Source organism: Papio anubis, chromosome 8 (assembly GCF_008728515.1).
Source record: "Papio anubis isolate 15944 chromosome 8, Panubis1.0, whole genome shotgun sequence".
Lineage (NCBI taxonomy): Eukaryota > Metazoa > Chordata > Mammalia > Primates > Cercopithecidae > Papio > Papio anubis.
The window spans coordinates 94,926,329-94,945,849 of NC_044983.1; the positions used below are offsets into that span (position 1 = coordinate 94,926,329).

Genomic DNA, 19,521 nt, shown 5'->3' on the forward strand with positions numbered 1-19,521 from the left:
TTTCTATTTTCAATGCTTAAAAGCCTTCTAACAAGTAATCTATTTGGTTGAAGATCAACATCATAATTAAACTTTTAACAAAATTGAAATCATATTCTTATTTTTCTCTATTCTAGCACCTTTCTCTCTAATATCTGAGATCACACATAGATTCTTTAATAACATCAACAGATTTTTTAGTACAATCATGGTCAGTTAGTGCATTGCAGTTGAACACATTTCTAATGAGATGAACGGTGTTTGGTCTATTTTTATGCCTTTTACATTGACTGTACATTGTATACCATATAGCATCTTAAATCAGCATGCCAGTATAACCCATTTATAACATTAGTGAGCAAATGAGGATTTAGCTGAAGTTTATGACTGTTCACTAAAAAAACAAAAACAAAAAACAAAAATTCAAAGCTCATGTTTTCCAGAAGAGAGATTTTGAAAATTTAGTTTATTTGCTTAACCAGTGTTAACCAGTGAGACTATTTTGAGAATCTTCAAGTAGAAAGAGAGGAATATTTAAATTCTAATGAAGTCGCCTATAATTTAGCCATCAGAAAGAAAAGAGCTGATAAATACTGCTGAGTGTCATGTCATTATTACTTCATACTATGTGTGTTTGTATATATAAATCATTTAATAATTTGTTTAATTGAAAAATGTGTTTTATTATTTCCCCGTCATAAAACCATTTGTTAATATAAAATTGCTGCTTCATTTAAAAGTTTGTAGTAATTAAAAATTATTTTTTTCTAGAAGATATGAAATTACATTCTTAGAAAATAAGTTAATAATTGGATATACTCAATTTTCACTCCTTTCCTCTTATAAGCAAGCATCTTTCTTTTTTTTTTTTTTTTTTTTTTTTTTTTTTTTTTTTTTTGAGACGGAGTCTCGCTCTGTCGCCCGGGCTGGAGTGCAGTGGCCGGATCTCAGCTCACTGCAAGCTCCGCCTCCCTGGTTTACGCCATTCTCCTGCCTCAGCCTCCCAAGTAACTGGGACTACAGGCGCCCGCCATCTCGCCCGGCTAGTTTTTTGTATTTTTTAGTAGAGACGGGGTTTCACCGTGTTCGCCAGGATGGTCTCGATCTTCTGACCTCGTGATCCACCCGTCTCGGCCTCCCAAAGTGCTGGGATTACAGGCTTGAGCCACCGCGCCCGGCCGCAAGCATCTTTCTTTTGCAAATGCGAAACGGGTGATGAATGTTTTAGAATTAATTTAGCATGTGGACTAAAGATATAGAGAACAAATTTTCTTACATAATGTTCTCTTTCAGCTCAAGAAATTATTAAGGGATTCTTTTGCTTATTAAACTAGCTCTGTGTCATCAGTGTTCTTTTGGATGTTGTAGCACAGAGTTAGTGAGACTGATTATATGGATTCAGTCCCAAAGCAGGCCAGCCAGCCTCTCTCTTATTCTCTGTAGTAATAACAATAACTAGATGTCATTTATTAGATACTAAGGATGTCAATAAACATTACCACATTTAATCCCAAAAGAAACCTGTGTAAACCTCTGATATACAGTGAGGTTTAGTTGACTTTCCCAAGGATACAAAGCTTGTTAGGTAGTAGAAGCAGATTTTGAATATAATTGTGACTTTAAGATTCATGCCTTTACTACAGCATTATATTGTACCATCATTGACCATGGAACCTTAACAATAGCCAGCTGTCTTACAGATGTGTGCCATTCATCATAGAATTGTCTGGACCAGAAATTGTAAGCCAATCTCCTTCATTAGAGTTATAATTGACAAGTACATGTACTGGCATCTGTGAATCAGTTGTGCCACAAATGATTTCACATAAAGCATAAAATAAAACTGAAGTTGGAGCCCTGGAGAAACCAGTATTGGCAAACAAAAGAAAGAAGTCTAGTAAAGGAGATTAGTGAGGAATAGTTGACGGAGTATGGTGTTCACAGAGCAAAATTTTAAGAATGAGCAAGCTCATAAAAATAATAACTTCTAATACATATTAATTACTCTGTGTCAGATATTACTTTTTACTCATTTAAGTCCTCCAGTGACTTTGCTTTTTAGGTGAATATAATGAAGCACTGAAACTTCAATTTGCCCAAAAGTACCCGGTGACAGGTGTCAGAGCTAGAATTATAGACCCAGAAAGGCTGGATTCTCAGTCTATGCACTTTACCAGCATGCTATACTGCCATTTTGAATTGTCACATACCCAGAAAAGCCTGCTGAGTTAATGACTGAAAATTGCCCATTGGATCCAGTATTTGAAAATTTAAGGATGATATCTGATTGTTCTAGGTTAGCAAAGAGAAAATAAATGGTGAGAAAATGGAAATATTGAGAGAAAAAAAAAAGTTTCTGGCTAAAAGGGAATGTGAGAGAAAGAATGTAGTAGCTAGGGGAATGCAAGGACTTATGGAGAGAGTGTGTCTCTGTGTCTCTTTTATAGAGAGAAGAACTAGAGAGAGGATAACTTGAACGTGTTTTCAGCCAGAACAGTAAAAGATGCAGGAGGAAAAAGAAAAAGGTGATTGAGTAAAATCCCCATGTGAAGTAAAGGAAATAAAGAAGTAATACATTCGACATTGTAATTCATTCAGCTTTCTAATTCATTCAACTTTCCTGTATTAAAAGCCTGCCATGTGCCAGGCCCTGCACTTGTTGCTGTGTACATGGAGGTGAGAGAAAAGAACATAACCCAGCCTTCAAGGGTGGAGTGAATTAACAGAAACCTTAGCCTTGAAGAAGAAAAGAGATGCTTCCTCTAAGTAGTTCAGTGAAGGAAGCAAATATGAATTCTTCTGTTTTATAAGTGAAACAGCCTTAGATTTTTGGGCACCTTTTCTATGCTCACCTTGGTTCAGATAGCAGAGATATAATGTTCAAAGTTAAAGAGCTATGATGACCCAAGTATCAGAGTGTGGTTTTGAGAACCAATAGGGATGCTAGTTTAGATAAAAAAGGGAAAAGAAGGCATGTTCCTCAGCCTAGTCCAGACCTTCTGAATCATAATGTCTAAAGATGGGAGCTTAACATTGTGAACAAACTCCTTGGGTGATTCTTCTACACTCTGAAGATTAGTACCCCTGCCCTAATCATTGATGATGGAACTCAACATTGGTTTCAGTCTGACAGACAATTATTATATCTCCTGTCCTATTTACTCTCAAAATTACTGTCACTTGTGGAGACTTGATGATAAATATGTAGACATTTAATTTAATCAAGCCATAAAAGTTTTACTTCTTTTTCATTCCTATTTTCTGCTTTATTTAACATTTTGTGGATCTCAATTGAGCTATAAGTGAATGAATTTCACTTCTTTACAGTGAATTCCCGAGATAAGCCTATTCAGCAGTGAGTAGTAAATGGTTCAACATGAGCTGTTCCTTATGTAAACATACAAAAGGCCTGACCCAGACTAAATCAATTTAAAAAGAAAAACATTAAAGCTATGTTTCCTGTTATATACTTAAAGTCTTCTTTGGTTCCTTATGATTACATTATTGACCAACTATTGCAGACTTTAGTTTATCCTCCTACACCACCTGCTGAATGGTTCAAATGGTATGGGATAAGAGTTTCGGAAGGGCAAAGCAATTACAATTATAACTCCTACATTTTAGCCAATAAAGCAGCTTTTTGTGCTAAGGGTAAGGAAGTCATGGGCTTCTTGACTCACCCCCTTTCCTGATTTGAATTGCTAAAAGGTTTTAAAGGCTGCAATAAGGAGACGGCGAAGTTCATAGAGCTTTTAGAAGTATGTGAAGATGAGACCAGAAAATTTGAGTCCTGTTTATGATAGCAAACATTTCTAGGAAACATTTAATTAGTAAATGAAACAACAACATAAGGCTTTTTTATTAGAAGATGTTTACATTGTATTTTTAAGGCAGACATTGTTAACATTAGGCATTCTGGTCCTCACCATAGGGCAAGCTATAGTCCTTTACCTATGATTAGCTACTTAGTCAAGTATCATTCTGTTAGAATTCTTCTCTCTAATTATTCTGCAAGTGTTATTTGTGCTAGGAAAACTTGGTGTTCTAAATCAAAGTTCCTTGAATAAAATATACTTTAATTTTTGGCATTGCAATCAGAATGTTTTTCACTCCTGCCAGTCTTATTTTTAAGTTATAAAGTTATTTGCTTAGGGAAAATAGCATTTTAAAAGTTGTAAAATTGTAAAATGATTTTCAATCTTTGAAAAAATAAAAGTAAATTATTTTTGAATCTTGTGTCTGTAACCATTTACCAAAAACTTAAAAAAAACTCTAGTGTGCCATGAGATGTGAAATATCTTTCAGAAGACATCTTGCACTAATAATGCTTAATGAAAGTTAATGTACCCCATAAATGTATACAATTATGATTTTTCATTAAAAATAATAATTTTTAAAAGCTAGCATATGGTATTTGAAAACATTTGAATATGTTTTCTTAATTTCATATTGAAAAACAAAACAAAAATGCTTTTAATATTTCATGATAACTGAAATTGGTTTTAAGTATGTATAGGACAAAACAGGAGTATATCTTACATATTAAAAAATAGAGATTAGTGACTATTTCAAGTTGGGGGAAAATATCCTCCTATTTTTTGGAAATAAAGTAAATCAGTGCATTACTACTGTATTTTCTTATAACGATAAAGAAAAATAAACTTGGGGATTATGTAATAAGAAAGAAAAATTAAATTTTTATCTGCCAGAAAAACTATCCTATATTTGTTTTATTAGAGAAAAAGTAAACTAAACTTGTAAATTTTATACATACTAGCTAATTCTTCAAAATATAATATTTTATTAACTAAAACCAATAAGCCAAATGGTCTCCTTTTATAATTTGTAATAGAAATTTTCATTTGTACTTGGAAAACTATCTATAGATGAAATACATTGATGTTTCCTGGTTTTGATAGCTCAGGAGACTAAGACTGTTGAAGAAACTGTGTTTTAAAGATGCAAGAATATTTTCATTTGGCGTAAATTTTGCACAATAAACTTTTTCTTGGCTTAGAAAGTAAGAGGTTTATTGCATACTAACCAGCATACTGTTAAGACATTGTTAAGTTGATGAAACAGGTCAGGTTAGAAAATGTGAGTAGAATTCATTGGGTTTGATTTATTAAATTGAGTATCACTGGTGTACTCTGCTCAGCTGATGTTTCTTTTTAGAATCCTAGTATGTGCTTTATCTAGCTAAGTCTGTCTTATTCTCACTTTCCAATCATTTTACTTCTATTTGACATTTTATACAGAGTCTGAGGAAAGATTTCAAAGTAGGGTTTTTTTTTTCCTGACACTTTTTGAAGTTTTTATGATGTGATGACTTCTGTGCCAGGCTTTCTATATATTATCTCACTTAATTTTCATAATTAAGACAGAAACCCAGCTTTTTCTCTCCTCTTGGCTATTGTGCTACTACAGAATTTATGCAAGCTGTTTGGCAGGGGAGAAAATGCCAAGTTTACAAGGCAAGCTCATCTTGTGGGCTGCACCTCTTCCTCAAACACTGGACCTCATACAAGTCTCTGATACTTGGTACAAAAGGGCTTGTCCTTGGCTGGAAACCTCCATGCCATATGCCATTGCTTTCCCCACTGCCTCTCTCCAGGCGCACTGTGCAGAGCCTTTTCAGGGTTTCTAGATGTGCTACTGCCTCGTACCTTTCAGCCGTTGAATCTGCTATTTCCTCTGCTGGAGATTCTTTCTTGTATGAAATTAGATAACTGGACTTTTTTGAACTTGTTTCTACGTTGCCTTCCTCTTTCCTGGGCCTTCCAAGTCTGGGTCAGGTGTCCCTTCTGTGTGCTTCCAATTTTATTTTATACATAACCTTTTGGAGTATTAAGTGTTGTATAATTGCCTCTAAATCCCCTATTACACTGTAAGTGTTATGAGGGCAAGGACCATCCAGGGACCTATTATTCTTAGGGCCTATCACAATACCTAATATACAGTGCCCAATAAATATCTGTTGAACAGATAATGCAAGTCAGGTCACTGGAGGAAGGGCTGTTTTGGTAGGAGAATATAGTTTTGACAGTCCTGACTAAGGCTATGAGTAGGGAAGAACCTGGTTGCTTTCTACCACTTATTACTTTACTAGCAGTTTTATTTTGTCACAATGTGGTTTTAAAAGAGTCATTTTCATGTAGAAAAAGAGCTGTAGAAGAAGTAATGTTGTATTTTGTAGAAGAAATTAGAGGACACTATATTAATAGAAATATCTTCTAGGGACAGTGACGACTAGGAGAGTTGTGGGTTTTTTTCCCCCATAGTAAGTCATAAAATCTTTGTCTCTATAAATCTTCCTATTCATTTAACTATCTATTTAATCTTCACAACATCCTAGTTATGTTTCCTTTTTTCTTGAAAATATAGTTTATTTTGCCTTCTATCCTTATCTTTTTTCCCCTTTAATGCTAGAAATTTGTCTATTTTTGGCTTTGTTCATCTTCTCTCTTTTTTATTGTGCTCTATATCCTTCCCTCTTTCTTTTAGTTTATTCTACTTTTTATGTTCAGCTTATCGAGCCTTTTTTATTTGCTAAAACTAGTATTTTAGACAATAAATTTTCCTGTAAGTGCCACTTGAACTGCATCCTACAATGTTTAATGCATAACATTTGCTTTTAAGTATTAACTTTTATTATGATTTTTTGGACCAGTGGATGACTAATTTAGAAGTGTGTTTTAAAATTTCTAAACATAGGCAATTTTGTGAATTCTCTTCTTTAATAAAATATCTAACTGAATTGTATTGTGGTCAGAGGATACAGTCTATATGATACTAATTCACTGAAATGTACTGAGGCTAGCTTAATGGCCTAGCAGGTGGTTGGATTTTAAATGTTCCTGTGTGCTTGAGAAAAATATGTATTCTCCAGTTGTCAGATACTGTGTTTTGTAAATGTTCACCTCATCACACATACTATGTTTTTCAATTTTTCTATATTTTTTTTCTTATCTGCTTAGAGGGTTAAAGTATTCCACCATCGATGACAGATTTGTCAGTTTCTCCTTGTAGAGCTATAAGTTTTTCTTTCATATGTTTTGAGGCTCTTTTTACAAATAAATTTAGAATTGTCTTAACCTCCAAATGTACTGAATCTTTTGTCTTCAGGCAGTAACTCTGTTTTCAAATAGAGTTAAAGTATATCTTGTATAATATAATGTAAATATAATTACTTAAGTTTTTTGTCAAATGTTTGCCTAGTATATATTTTTCCATTTGTTGACTCTTTCTGTGCCCTGAAGTTTTAGGTGTGTCTCATAAAAAACAGAATATTAACTGTGATTTATTAAATGCCATCTGACAGTTTTTATCTTTTAATGGGAGAGTTTACATTATCTATATTTATGCTGATTATTATGTTGGGATTTTTATTTGTATCTTCTTCTTATGTGCTTTCTACTTGCCCAACTTTGGTTTTTCATTTCTGACATTCTAATTTTTATTTATTTGGGAGTTATGTGTTCCATATCTGTTATTTTAGTGGCTACTCTAGCAATGTTAACATGTGTACTTAACAAAAGTCTGAAGTTAATATTCTTCTTCAACAATATAAGAAAATTAGAACATTTTATGTCAAATTATCTGGTCCCGTTATTTATATACTATTATTTTCCTGTGTCTTATTTTTGGCCTATTTTCTCATCACAATTTAGACATCATTATTATTAATTTAAACATAATATTTGTTTAGACTTACTCATATATTTACCAATGTCTTCCTAGTGATTATTTCTTGGGATACTTCGGGCTGCCTGGATTTAGGACTTGGCATTTTCAATAATTGTGGAATAATTCTCAGATATTATCTCTTCAAATATTGCCTCCTCCTTGTTCTGTGTATTACCTCCCGCAAGCTTTAATTAAGCATTTTTTAGACTTTCTCTCTCTATTCTTCATGAATCTTAACCTTCTTTCATTTATAGTATTTCCTTGTCTCTTTGGATTACATTCTGGATTTCATTGGATCTTTCTTTTTATTCACTATCACTCAAGCTGGGCATGCTTGAGTTTTTTTGTTTTTGATTTTGTTAAGTCTTGTTCCCTGCTCATATTTTGAAGATGCTTTTTTACTTTTTAAATAATTATTTTATATTTTATATTTGCTAGTCTGTCCATTGCTTCTGCTGTTGTGTGAATTGTGAATTTTGTCTGTGAGTGTCTCATTTCACTTGGAACCTGATCTGTGGAAGAGCTTTGAGTTGAAATTGATTTCATCCCAAGATATTGTGCTTTTACTTTTGCCTTTGCCTGTCATCTGGCAGCACTGTCTACCTAGAGCAAGACTCTCCAGACAGAATTTTTTGTTCATCACATATTTGAGACCCAAACTTCCAAGTGCTAGCTCATGATTGCAAAATCTTGGAGCATTGTTTTTTGGTTTGGGTTTTGTGTTTGTTTGTTTGTTTGTTTTCCTCTTTACCCATTAGTAAGGTAAAGACAGGTAAGTTGATAAATTGCCTTGTCTGTTTCTACATGAGCATGAGGAGGACTGTTGCTTCAAAAATATATTTTGAAATATAGACTCATAAAGAATTACAAAAAATATTTGGAGAAGTTCTGTGTGCACTTTACCCAGTTTCTCTCAATAGAAACGTCTTGTGTAACTATAGTACAATATCAAGACCAGGAAGTTGACATCAGTACAATCAATACACAGTTGTATTCAGATTCTGCCAGTTTTACATGCACTTATTTGTGTTAATGTATATAGTGCTCTATGTAATTTTTTCACATGTAGATTCATGTAACCACCATCACAATCAAGATACAGAACTGTCCTATCACCACAGAGCTCCCTAGAAGTGCTCTTTCTAATTCACCCTTTCACTGCTGGTGACCCTTGGTAATCTCAGCTTTATGTGAATTATCTTCTATTAAACAGATTGATCATTTGCGTGAGCCCTGAGCTTCCTCTCCTCCTGTGCACTTAACAGAGCAGAAAATCAGTGTCTGCAGGATTTAGCAGAAAGCTGTAGAGTGAAAGTCAGCTTTGGCAGGTGCTTATTTATCATGGTTCCTGGTTTCACATTATTTGGAAGACTTTCCAGTTTCTGTTACTCTGTTATTGGTGTTGGCTCCAGGATGTGTCTGAAAAAATACTTTAAATTTTTTTTAAAGCAATTTGGTTATTAGAGCTAGGAGGTTCATTCAGAGTTTCTAATATGCCATATTCAGAAATAGGTGATAGTAGGAATGTTAAGGAACATTTATCTGTATCGTTTTCTTTGCAGTTCATTCATAGAGAAGTGGATTTGGTTTTATCTTGATACTTGTGCATTTGTGATTAGTTGGTGATTTAAATATGCTGCTCATTCAAAATCATATACGATAATATACTTCCATAATAGTCATAAAACTTATAAGGTACTTTATGAATAGTTTTTCAATTACACATATATTTTATTTATCTTTATAATAGTCCTTATACCAAAATAACTAAAGCACAGGGAAGTTAAATAATTTCTGCAAGCTCATGATCATTGGAAAGTCTGAGACTAAAACTCACATAAATCAACTGCTTATCCTACTTTCCCCAGCTGAGATTTGGAAGGTTTTGCAATTAACTTTTAAGTTGGATTTATATCCTCAAATATTATAAATTACTCTGAATTTTTTCAAATCAAATATGTCACATATATGTCAATATATCAAATATATAACTTAATTTTAAAAGCAAGCAATAAGAAAAAATGTAGAAGTACTAATCCTGATCCCTAAAAGTTTTAAATTTGAAAATTACATTTTTGGAAGTATCTGGCTATCACTCAAAATAGAAAGTATTGCATAGGGAAGAAGAACCTGTGGGAAATCATGTTGTCAACAAATGATGACAGGAGAAATATAGCTTAATTTAAGTCCCCCCCTTCCCGCAAAAAAATGGGAAATTTCAAGCCTGAATGCAATGAAAACTCTAATGAAACTCGGTGTTTTTGTGATTGTAATCTTGTAATTATACAGTTTTTCCATGTGTCAAGAGAAATAGGAAAACGGTTGTTTACATTGGGATTAGGTTGATTTGTCTTTTATTTATTTATTTATTTTATTTTTTTTCCTGTGCTTTTTATTTATTTATTTATTTATTTATTTTTTTAATTTATTTATTGTTATTATATTTTAAGTTCTTACCGTTTTTATGTGCATAGCAGGTTTGTTACATATGTATACTTATTACCATGTTGGTCTGCTGCGCACCCATCAACTCGTTGCATTTACATCAGGTATAACTCCCAATGCAATCCTCCCCATCCCCCCTCCCCCTCCCCATGATAGGCCCGGTGTGTGAGTGTTCCTTCCTGAGTCCAAGTGATCTCATTGTTCAGTTTCCACCTATGGTGAGAACATCACGGGTGTTTTACGTTTTCTGTTCTTGTGATAGTTTTTGCTAAGAATGATGGTTTCCAGCTGCATCCATGTCCTAAAGGATGCAAACTCATCACCATTTTAACAACATAGTGTTACCATGGTGTATATGTGCCACATTTTCTTAATCAATCATGTCACTGATGGACATTTTGGGTTGATTCAAGTCTGCTGTGTGAATAGTGCTGCTGTCTGACTTATCACGTGTGCATGTCTTTTATGCTTACAGCATAATTTATCAATCCTTTGGGTATATCCCCAGTAATGGGATGGCTGCGTCATATGGTACATCTAGTTCTAGATCCTTGAGGTCATACATGCTATTTCCATAATGGTTGAACTGATTTATATCCCACCAACAGTGTAAAAGTGTTCCTATTTCTCCATCCACTACACCTGTTGTTTCCCTGGTGCAAACTTTTTAATGATAGCCATTCTAACTGGTGTGAGATATAGACATCTCATTAACCTTTGGTTTGATTTGCATTTCTCTGATGGCCAGTGATGATGAGCATTTTTCATATGTCTGTTGGCTGTGAATGTGTATGCTTCTTTTTTGAGAAATGTCTGTTCATATCTTTGCCCACTTCTTGATGGGGTTGTTGTTTTTCTTGTAAATTTGTTTTGAGTTCTTTGTAGGTTCTGGATATGGCCTTTATGGATGAGTGGGTGCAAAAGAAATTTTCTCCCATTCTGTAGGTTGCCTGTTCACTCTGATGGTAGTTTCTTTTACTGTGCAGAAGCTCTTTAGTTTAATGAATCCATGTGTCAATTTGCAGCGGCTTTTGCTGCGTTTAGTTTGGTGTTTTAGACTGTATGAAGTCTTTGCCATGCCCTATGTCACAGATGGTGCTACCTAGGTTTTCCTCTAGGATTTTTATGGTGTGGAGTCTAACATTTAAGTCTCTAAATCCATTGAATTAATTTTATATACTCTGGGAGTAAGGAAGGATCCAGTTTCATTTCCTGCTTATGGCTGGCAATTTCCAGCACCATATTTGTAAAATAGATCACTTCCCCATTTCTTTGCTTTCTCACCAGGTTTGTCGAAAAGATCAGATGGCGCTTTCCGTAGATGTGTGTCATTTATTTCACGGACTTTTCTGTTTCTGTTCCGGCTGGTCTATATCTCTATTTTGGGTACCAATTACCATGCTGTTTTAATTTACTGGCAAGTATGGTTGAAGTCAGGTGGCGTGATGCCTCAGCTTTGTTCTTTGACTTAGGATTGTCTTGGGATGGGCTCTTTTGGTTCCTATAGACTTCATAGTTTTTCAATTCTGTGAAGAAGCACTATTCCGGTAGCCTGATGGGGATGGTGAATCCTCTATATAGAACTATGGGCATTATGTGGAAGAATTTCGATATTATCACTGGAGCATGGGCATGTTTGTATTTGTTTGTGTCCTCTTGTAACCACTGAGCAGTGGTTTGTAGTTCTCCTTGGAAGAGGTCCTTTACCGCATCCAGCATAAGTTTAGTTCCTAGGGTATTTTATTCTCTTTGAAGCAATTGTGAATGGAAGTTCATTCTATGATTTGGCTCTCTATGTTTATCTATTATAGTTAATAAGAATGCTTGTGATTTTTGCACATTAATTTTATCTGAGGGCTTTTTATGAAGTTGCTTATCTGACTTAGAGATTTTGGGCTGAGACAAATGGGTTTTCTAAATGAATAATCAACATCATCTACTGGCAGGGACTGACTTCTTCTTTCACTGAATCACCCTGATTTCTTTCTCTTGCCTAATTGCCTAGCCAGAACTGCTTACTATGTTGAATAGGAGTGGTGAGAGAGGGCATCCTGTCTTTGTACCCAGTTTCAAAGGAATTTTTCCAGTTTTTGCCATTCAGTATGAAGAGTATTGGCTGTGGGTTTGTCATAAATAGCTCTTATTATTTTGAGAATGCGTTCCATCAATACCGAATGATTGAAGTATAGCATGAAGGAGGCTGTTGAATTTGTCAAAACCTTTTCTGCATCTATTGAGATAATCACATGTGGTTCTTGTCTTTGGTTCTGCTGTTTGCTTATGCTGGATTATGTTTATTGATTTGCGAATGTTAGACCAGCCTTGCATCCCTGGGATGAAACCCACTTGATCATGGTGGATAAACTTTTTGGTATTCATTTGTTGAATCGGTTTTGCCTTTGTGAGTAAATTTTATTGAGGGTTTGAGATGACAAATCAGGGATATTGGTCTAAAATTCTCTTTTGTTTAATAATATCTCTATGGAGCTTTGATCAGGATGTGTTGGCCTCTATGGAAGTTAAGGGAGTTTCCTCTTTTCTATTCATTGGAATAGTTTCAAAGGACCCAGTACCTGGCTCCTCCTTATACCTCTGTTAGGAATTCAGCCATGAATCTCTGGTCCTGGACTTTTGTTTGGTAGGCTAGCCAAGTGATGTGCATAATTTCAGGCACTTTTGTGAGGTCTGTGGGTTCAACTTCTTCCTGAACACCCAGTCTTGGAAAATTAGCCGAGAGCTATCGAACATTCTAGGTTTTCCAGTTTATTTAAATGGGGGTGTTTACTTGGTATTTCCTCTGATGGTAGTTTATGTTTCTGTAGGTTGTAGGTGGTGTATTGTGTGTATCCCTTTATCATTTTAATTAGATAGATTTGATTCTTCTCTCTTTTCTTCTTTGCTATTAGTCACCTTTCATAGTGGTCTGTCAGTTTGTTGGTCTTTCATATTGATTTTTGGAGTTTTTGCACATCTCCTCCTCCTTCAGTTCTACTCTGATCTTTAGTTATTTCTTGCCTTCTGCTAGCTTTGGAATGTCCCCTTGCTTCTCTAGTTCTTTAATTTAGATGTTAGGAGTGTCAATTTGCACTAGATCTTTCCTGCTTTCTTGTGGGCATTTAGTGCTACATAATTTCCTCTACTTTAAATCCAGGGATTCTGATATTTGTATCTTGTTCTCATTGGTTTCCGAGGTATCTTCTATTTCATATTTCATTTAATACCCAGTAGTGTATTCAGGGCAGGTTATTTCGGACACTTCCATGTAGTTGGCGGTTTGGATTGAGTTTCTTAGTCCCTGAGTTCTAGTTGAATTCTGCCTCTTTTCTTGGTCCCAGAGACAGTTTTATTATAATTTCTGTTCTTGTACATTGTTTGCTGAGGTGCTTGCGCCTTTATTGCTGCTAGATTTGGTGAGGAAAATCGATGTGGTGCCAAAGAATGTATATTCTGTTGGGTGGAGGTTTCTATAGATATCCTATTAGGTCCTCTACTGGCGCTTGCAGAGATGAGTTCAATTCCTGGATATCCTTGTTAACTTTCTGTCTGGATTGATCTGCATCTAATGATGTTGACAATTAGAGTGTTTTAATCTCCGACTATTCTTTGGCCCCAGGGTCTAAGTCTCTTTAATAAGTCTAAGGACTTGCTTTATGATCTAGGTGCCTCCCTGTATTGGGTGCATATATATTTAGGATAGATTCGCTCTTCCTGTTGGAATTGATCTTTTACCATTATGTAATGGCCTTCTTGCGTCTCTTTAGTGTACTGATGGGTTTCAAAGTCTGTTTATCCAGTTACAACCCTACTTTTGTTCTCCACATTTGCTTGAAATCTTCCTCCATCCCTTTATTTTACGTGTATGTCTCCTGCGTGTGAGGTGGGTCATAAGATACAGCAGACTGATGGGTCTTGTAAAACTCTTTATCCGGTTTGCCAGTCTGTGTGTATGTGACTGGAGCATTTGGTCCGTTTTACATTTAAGGTTAAATTTGTTTATGTATGAGCTTGATCCTGCCATTACTGATGACGCTTTAATTTGTTTGCTTTCGTTAGTTGATGCAGTTTCTTCCTAAGCTCGATGGTCTTTACATTTTGGCATGTTTTGCAATGCAGAAACGGTACAGGATTTATTTATAACCCATGTTGAGTGCTTTTTTCATGGGGTCTTAAAGGGCGGTGCACTGGGCCGACGAAATCACCAAAATTTTGCATCACCGGCGAGTTTTGTTCCCTCTACTTCACTTATAGGCTTTCGTTTGGCTGGATAGAATTCTGGGTTTAAATTCTTAATACTTTTCTTTAAGAATGTTGAATGTGGCCCCCACTCTCTTCTGAGAGCTGGAGGGTTTTATGCGAGGAAGGAATATAGCCTGTGGGTGATTGATGGGCTTCCTTTGTGTGGGTAACCGACCTTTCTCTCTGGCTGCCCTTAACATTTTTTTCCTTCATTTCAACTTTGGTGAATCTGGCAATTGTATGTGCAGTTGCTCTTCTCGAGAGTATCTTTGTGGCTTCTCCATGGCTTCCTGGATTTGAATGTTGGCCTGCCCTACTAGGTTGAGAGTTCTCCTGTTGATATCCACCAGAGAGTGTTTTCCAACTTGGTTCCGGCTTCCCCTCACTTTCCGAGCGCCCCAATCAGGCCAGTTGGTCTTTACACCAATCCGCCGCTTTAACGCAGGCTTTGTTTTGTTTCCTTTTTCTTTTTCTTTGGTTTCTCTTCTCGCTTCATTTCCCTTTCGGCTACAGTCCTCAATGGCTGATGCCTCTTTCTTCCAGTTGATGATCAATTTGATTCTTTCAGGCTTTTGTTTCGCTCTGCGTATTTCTGAAATTACGTGTAACTTTCATCCTCTTTTTTGTTCCTGGTTGTTTACTTCTCGGTTGGTAGCACTCCCAGCGTCAATTCTTCCTGTTTTCCATGAGGATTTTACCCCAGTTTCTTCGCTGGGTCACGTAGGCGTTTCCTCCTTTAGCTCTGAGGGTGATGGACTGCTGACCTTCTTCTCATCGTCAAAATTCATTTCTTGCTCGCGTCCAGCACTGATCCGTTGCTGGCCGATGCGACTCTGCAGCTCTTTTGGGATGTGCTCTTATTTTTGGTTTTTCTACAGCTTTTCTTGCCTATGCTTTTTCCTCTTTTGGCGGATTTTATCTTTCACCTCTGGTCTTTATTGATGGTGTTGCTGCGCTGATGGGGTTTTACCGTTGGGTATTGCTTCCTGTTTGATAGTTTTCTTCTAACAGTCAGGACCCTCAGCCTCCTCTGTTGAAGGTTTGAAAAGCTGCGGTCCCACTCCCAGACCCTGTTTTTTGCCTGGGTATCAGCAGCAGAGAACACAGAAGATAGAATATTCCGGAACAGTATATTACTGTCGTTATGCAAGCTTTGAAGCTTCCTCTCAGGGGTGTACTCCCACCTGTGGTGGCCGGGAGGTGTCAGACTTTCACCCCTAATTTGAGGGGATGTCTCCTGGGTTGAGCCCATCTCGGGGATTAAAGGGGTTGCGCCAGGCAAGCAGTCTAACCCCTTCTCAAGATGCCTCGTGTTGGGAGATCCACCTCTTCAAAGAAGCTGTCAGACGGGGTATTCCAGGTAGAGGTTTCTACCAGCATTGTTCGCGTTGTTGTTGTGTAGCTGTGCCCACCATCACCTGAGAGTGGAGTCACCGCAGAGACAGGCAGGTTCAGGCGCAGCAGTTCAGACTGCAACGGCATTTTACTGCTTGAAGCCCTCAGCAGGAGCCCCTCCGGCTGGCTGCGGTGGTGAAAGATCACAGACTGCTGTGCTAGCAATGAGGAGGCTCCATTGGTGGGACCCTCCCTGGCCGGGTGGCATTTCGCTGCTGAATCTCTGGTGGCCTGTTTGCTTAAAGGCTGAAATATTGGGGTGCGGGTTACCCGAATTCCAAATTATTTATCTCCAGTTTCAAGCTGGGAAGGGATTTCCTTCGCTGCCAGCTTTTGGGTGAGGATGCCTGCATGCAGCTGCTTCTACAGCTTCGTTTGGGCTGGCACGGCCTGACCAGCACGGATCGTCAGGCACTCCCCAGTGAGATGAACCCAGTACCTCAGTTGAAAATGCAGAAATCACAGGTCTTCTGTGTCGCTCGCGCTGGGAGTTGGAGACTGGAGCCATTCCTATTGGGCCATCTTGCTCCGCCCCCTCTTTGATTTGTCTTTTAATATAGCACTAATTTTGTTTTCATTTTTTTTCCTTCAAAGGCATTCTTAAAGTATTTTAGTTCACCTTAAAAATATGTTTAGGGAGTTTATTTAAAATGTACAGAGCATTGGCTGTTTTAAAATAAGTAAAAGTAATGTTTATATGGGGAGTAATAATCTAGGGAAATAGGTTAGGCCATCAACTACCTCAGATATTTGCTGGCGATCAGAATTTATGTGGCCCTGATTCAAAAGTTTAGTGTTTTAAAGACTATGTGCTCTTATTGCTATGTACAGATACGTTCTCCACCTGAGATTTGTAAAGATTTATGTCAGTTCACATCAGTGAATTGAAACAGCATTTACCTATTGCTAGATAGTATAGATAGTTCCTGACTTCAAGAAATGTTTGGCATATTTGGGAAGACTGATAAGTCAATGTGGTATTATTGTATTTACAAGTATAGAGAGACCCTAAGAACACAGATTTGGGAAGGAGGGAGTTTGGAGGAAGGGTGATCAGGAAAGGCTTCATAAAAAAAATGATAGCTGAGCTGGGCCTTTTAAGAATTAACAGAATTACACCAATATTTAAATGAAACTAGAACATTCTTCTACAGAGAGACTCTCAAAATGTCTCTCCTTCCTACCCCCACTGTCATTCATTCCTTTTCTCTTTAAGACGAATTGAAAGGATTAATGGCCCACTTATGAGCCCTGTTTCTAATGCAGTTCTTGAGTTTGTGTAAAATTTTAGGTCACTTTTCCTGCAATTTTTCTAAGTTAAAAAGGAGAAGAAACAGATCCAGCTCCTACCTTAGGAATCATGAGAATTATCCTCAGTTTCTCTGGCTCCTGCTATGGCTTGTTGATCACTGGCTATTTGTTCCCCTTTCCCCCATTCATAACTCCCTGTGACGTCTCACTACCTGAGCTGCTTGCTTATTCCACTCATGTCTGCTCCTTGCTTCTCTCTTCACTTGAATTAATTAATATCAGCCCTCACCTTGCCTGGCCCAGTCCTGAGCAGCTGGCCCAGACACCTGCTCTCTTGAGTCTGAGTAGTCATTCACTGTCCATTATCGTTTAACCAGCCTCTGGGAGTGCTTATTCTGACCTCCACACCTTCTTAGTCAACCAAAGCAAAAACTGAATCAGATTGTGCCTTTTTCTGTACTTTTCACACTAGGACCCAACACTCCCCCCATCACCTCCGAATAATAAGTTTCATTAGCGTTCAACTGATGTAATTAACTTAATTGTATTTTTTCTAATATCTGTAATAGAAACTTTAAAAAATATTTCTACTAGTAAGGCTATTTTTATTCGCTTTGTTATTTCAGCTTTTCTGCTGATAAAAACTTTTATGGGGACCAAATACTATTTTTCTCTTGATTATCTACTTTAAAACTTTTTTGAACCAACAAAACTTAACATAAGAAAAAGGTCCCAAATTCAGGCACACTTAAGTTTTCTCTGGCTCTCAAACTTTGTGCTTCCCACCCTACCTTACTGCCTTTCTATTTTACTTTAAAGCCTTCATGAAAATTTTTATCTATTTACTTCCTTTGATTTCGCTTTACAGATTATTTTATTCATTTACTTAGCAGTGGACCCAGTAGGATCAACGTTGTATGTTCCAACTCTATATGGGGCAGTAAACCTCACTGTTATTCTACATCAGAAACCTTGTCATTTCTCAACACTACATTTGGGTTATATAAAGAATGAAGAGCAAGGGTTGAGGGAGTGAAATAGATTAAGAAGGCTCCATTACCTTTCCTAACAAGAAATCAAAGTTCAGAGGAAAGTAGATGATTAGCAAGGGAAAGCGTTTTGAGTAAAAAAAACAAAAAAACAAAAAACCTCGTATTTGTGTTGTAGTTTTGTCCCATACTAGTTTTGTAACTTTAGCTATCTTTCAAACTCTGAATTATTTTTTCATTGGTAAAAATGGACATAAAATAGAACCTCAGAGCATCTCAGGGATTGAAATCATGTATGTGAAAGTACTTAGAAAAAGAGTAACGTGCCAGGAATTACGTAAGAAGTCATTGTAGTGCAGATTACTCTAAGTGATAAGTTTTGGATATGTTTTCAAGTCATAATATGAGCTAACTTTCTGAAACCTTTTTCATAGTTGTGCCCCAGTTTATTCATCAGTAATCCACAGTGAAAAAAATGGTATTGACAATATGTTAGTGAACAAAATAAATATAGAATGGTTATGTTATCTGTTTTCTTGTTTTTGTTTTTGTTTTTCTCACTGCCTTTACAGGAGAGCCTTGAACTTAGGAATTCTTAGAGATCCTGGATCAGAAATCGAAGACAGACAATACCAAATAGACCTGCAGTCTATCAATATTGGTACTGCACAATGGGATCAACTAAAACCAGAGAAGGAAAGTGTCTCAGGAGGGGTGCTAACAGAGACTGAAAGGAATTCTCAAAATCCAGCCCTTGAGTGGAATATGGCCAGCAGGTAGGAAATGATTGAGAAATTTTCTACTCTTTCTAATACTTCATTGCCAGAACAGTTGGTGATATAATCTTTAGCATGTCCAACCAACCTAAGTATTTTGGTATTGCTTCTGCTTTTCATTACAAACATAAAAATATTTTGTAATTGTAGCTGATGATTTTGCATGGAAACCTGCTGGTCCTACCAGTGTCACACTGAAATTATTACAAATTTAGGATTATGTTAGCATAAAAAAAAAGCTTACTATTTGTTGAAAGAATCTACTTCAGGCTAAAGGATACACATTTTCTCTTAAAATCTGTTGTATTTGGGGTCAATTGTTTGGTTGAAGTTTAGCCTCTCCTTTTTGCTTATAATAACAAGAAAAAATTAATGAATACTCTGCAAAGTTATGTTTAAGTTAGAGTGTGGGGGAAAAACAAGAGTTTCTGACTCTAGGGTTTTTTCCATCTACTTTAAATAAAAGTAACTATGTTCATAGATAATTTTTTAAATTTATTTTTATTTCAACAGTTTTTGGGGTACAGGTAGTTTTGGGGTACATGGATAAGTTATTTGGGGGTGATTTCTGGGATTTTGGTACACCCATCACCTGATTAGTATACACTGAGCCCAATGTGTAGTCTTTTATCCCTCACTCCGCTTCCTCACCACCCCCACCCCCAAATCCCCAAAGTCCATTATATCATTCTTATGACTTTGCATTCTCATAGCTTAGCTCCTACTTATAAGTGAGAATATATGATACTTGGTTTTCCATTCCT

General features: G+C 36.5%; 1 protein-coding gene across 1 annotated transcript in view; it reads left to right on the top strand.

Moving 5' to 3' along the window:
- The window catches only part of VPS13B (vacuolar protein sorting 13 homolog B), an 876,795-nt gene that overhangs the window by 525,831 nt on the left and 331,443 nt on the right, over positions 1-19,521 (top strand). Inside the window, exon 31 of the mRNA XM_031669315.1 lies at positions 18,554-18,757. Within this exon, the coding sequence (XP_031525175.1) occupies positions 18,554-18,757 (204 nt within the window). The remainder of the gene's footprint in view (positions 1-18,553; positions 18,758-19,521) is intronic.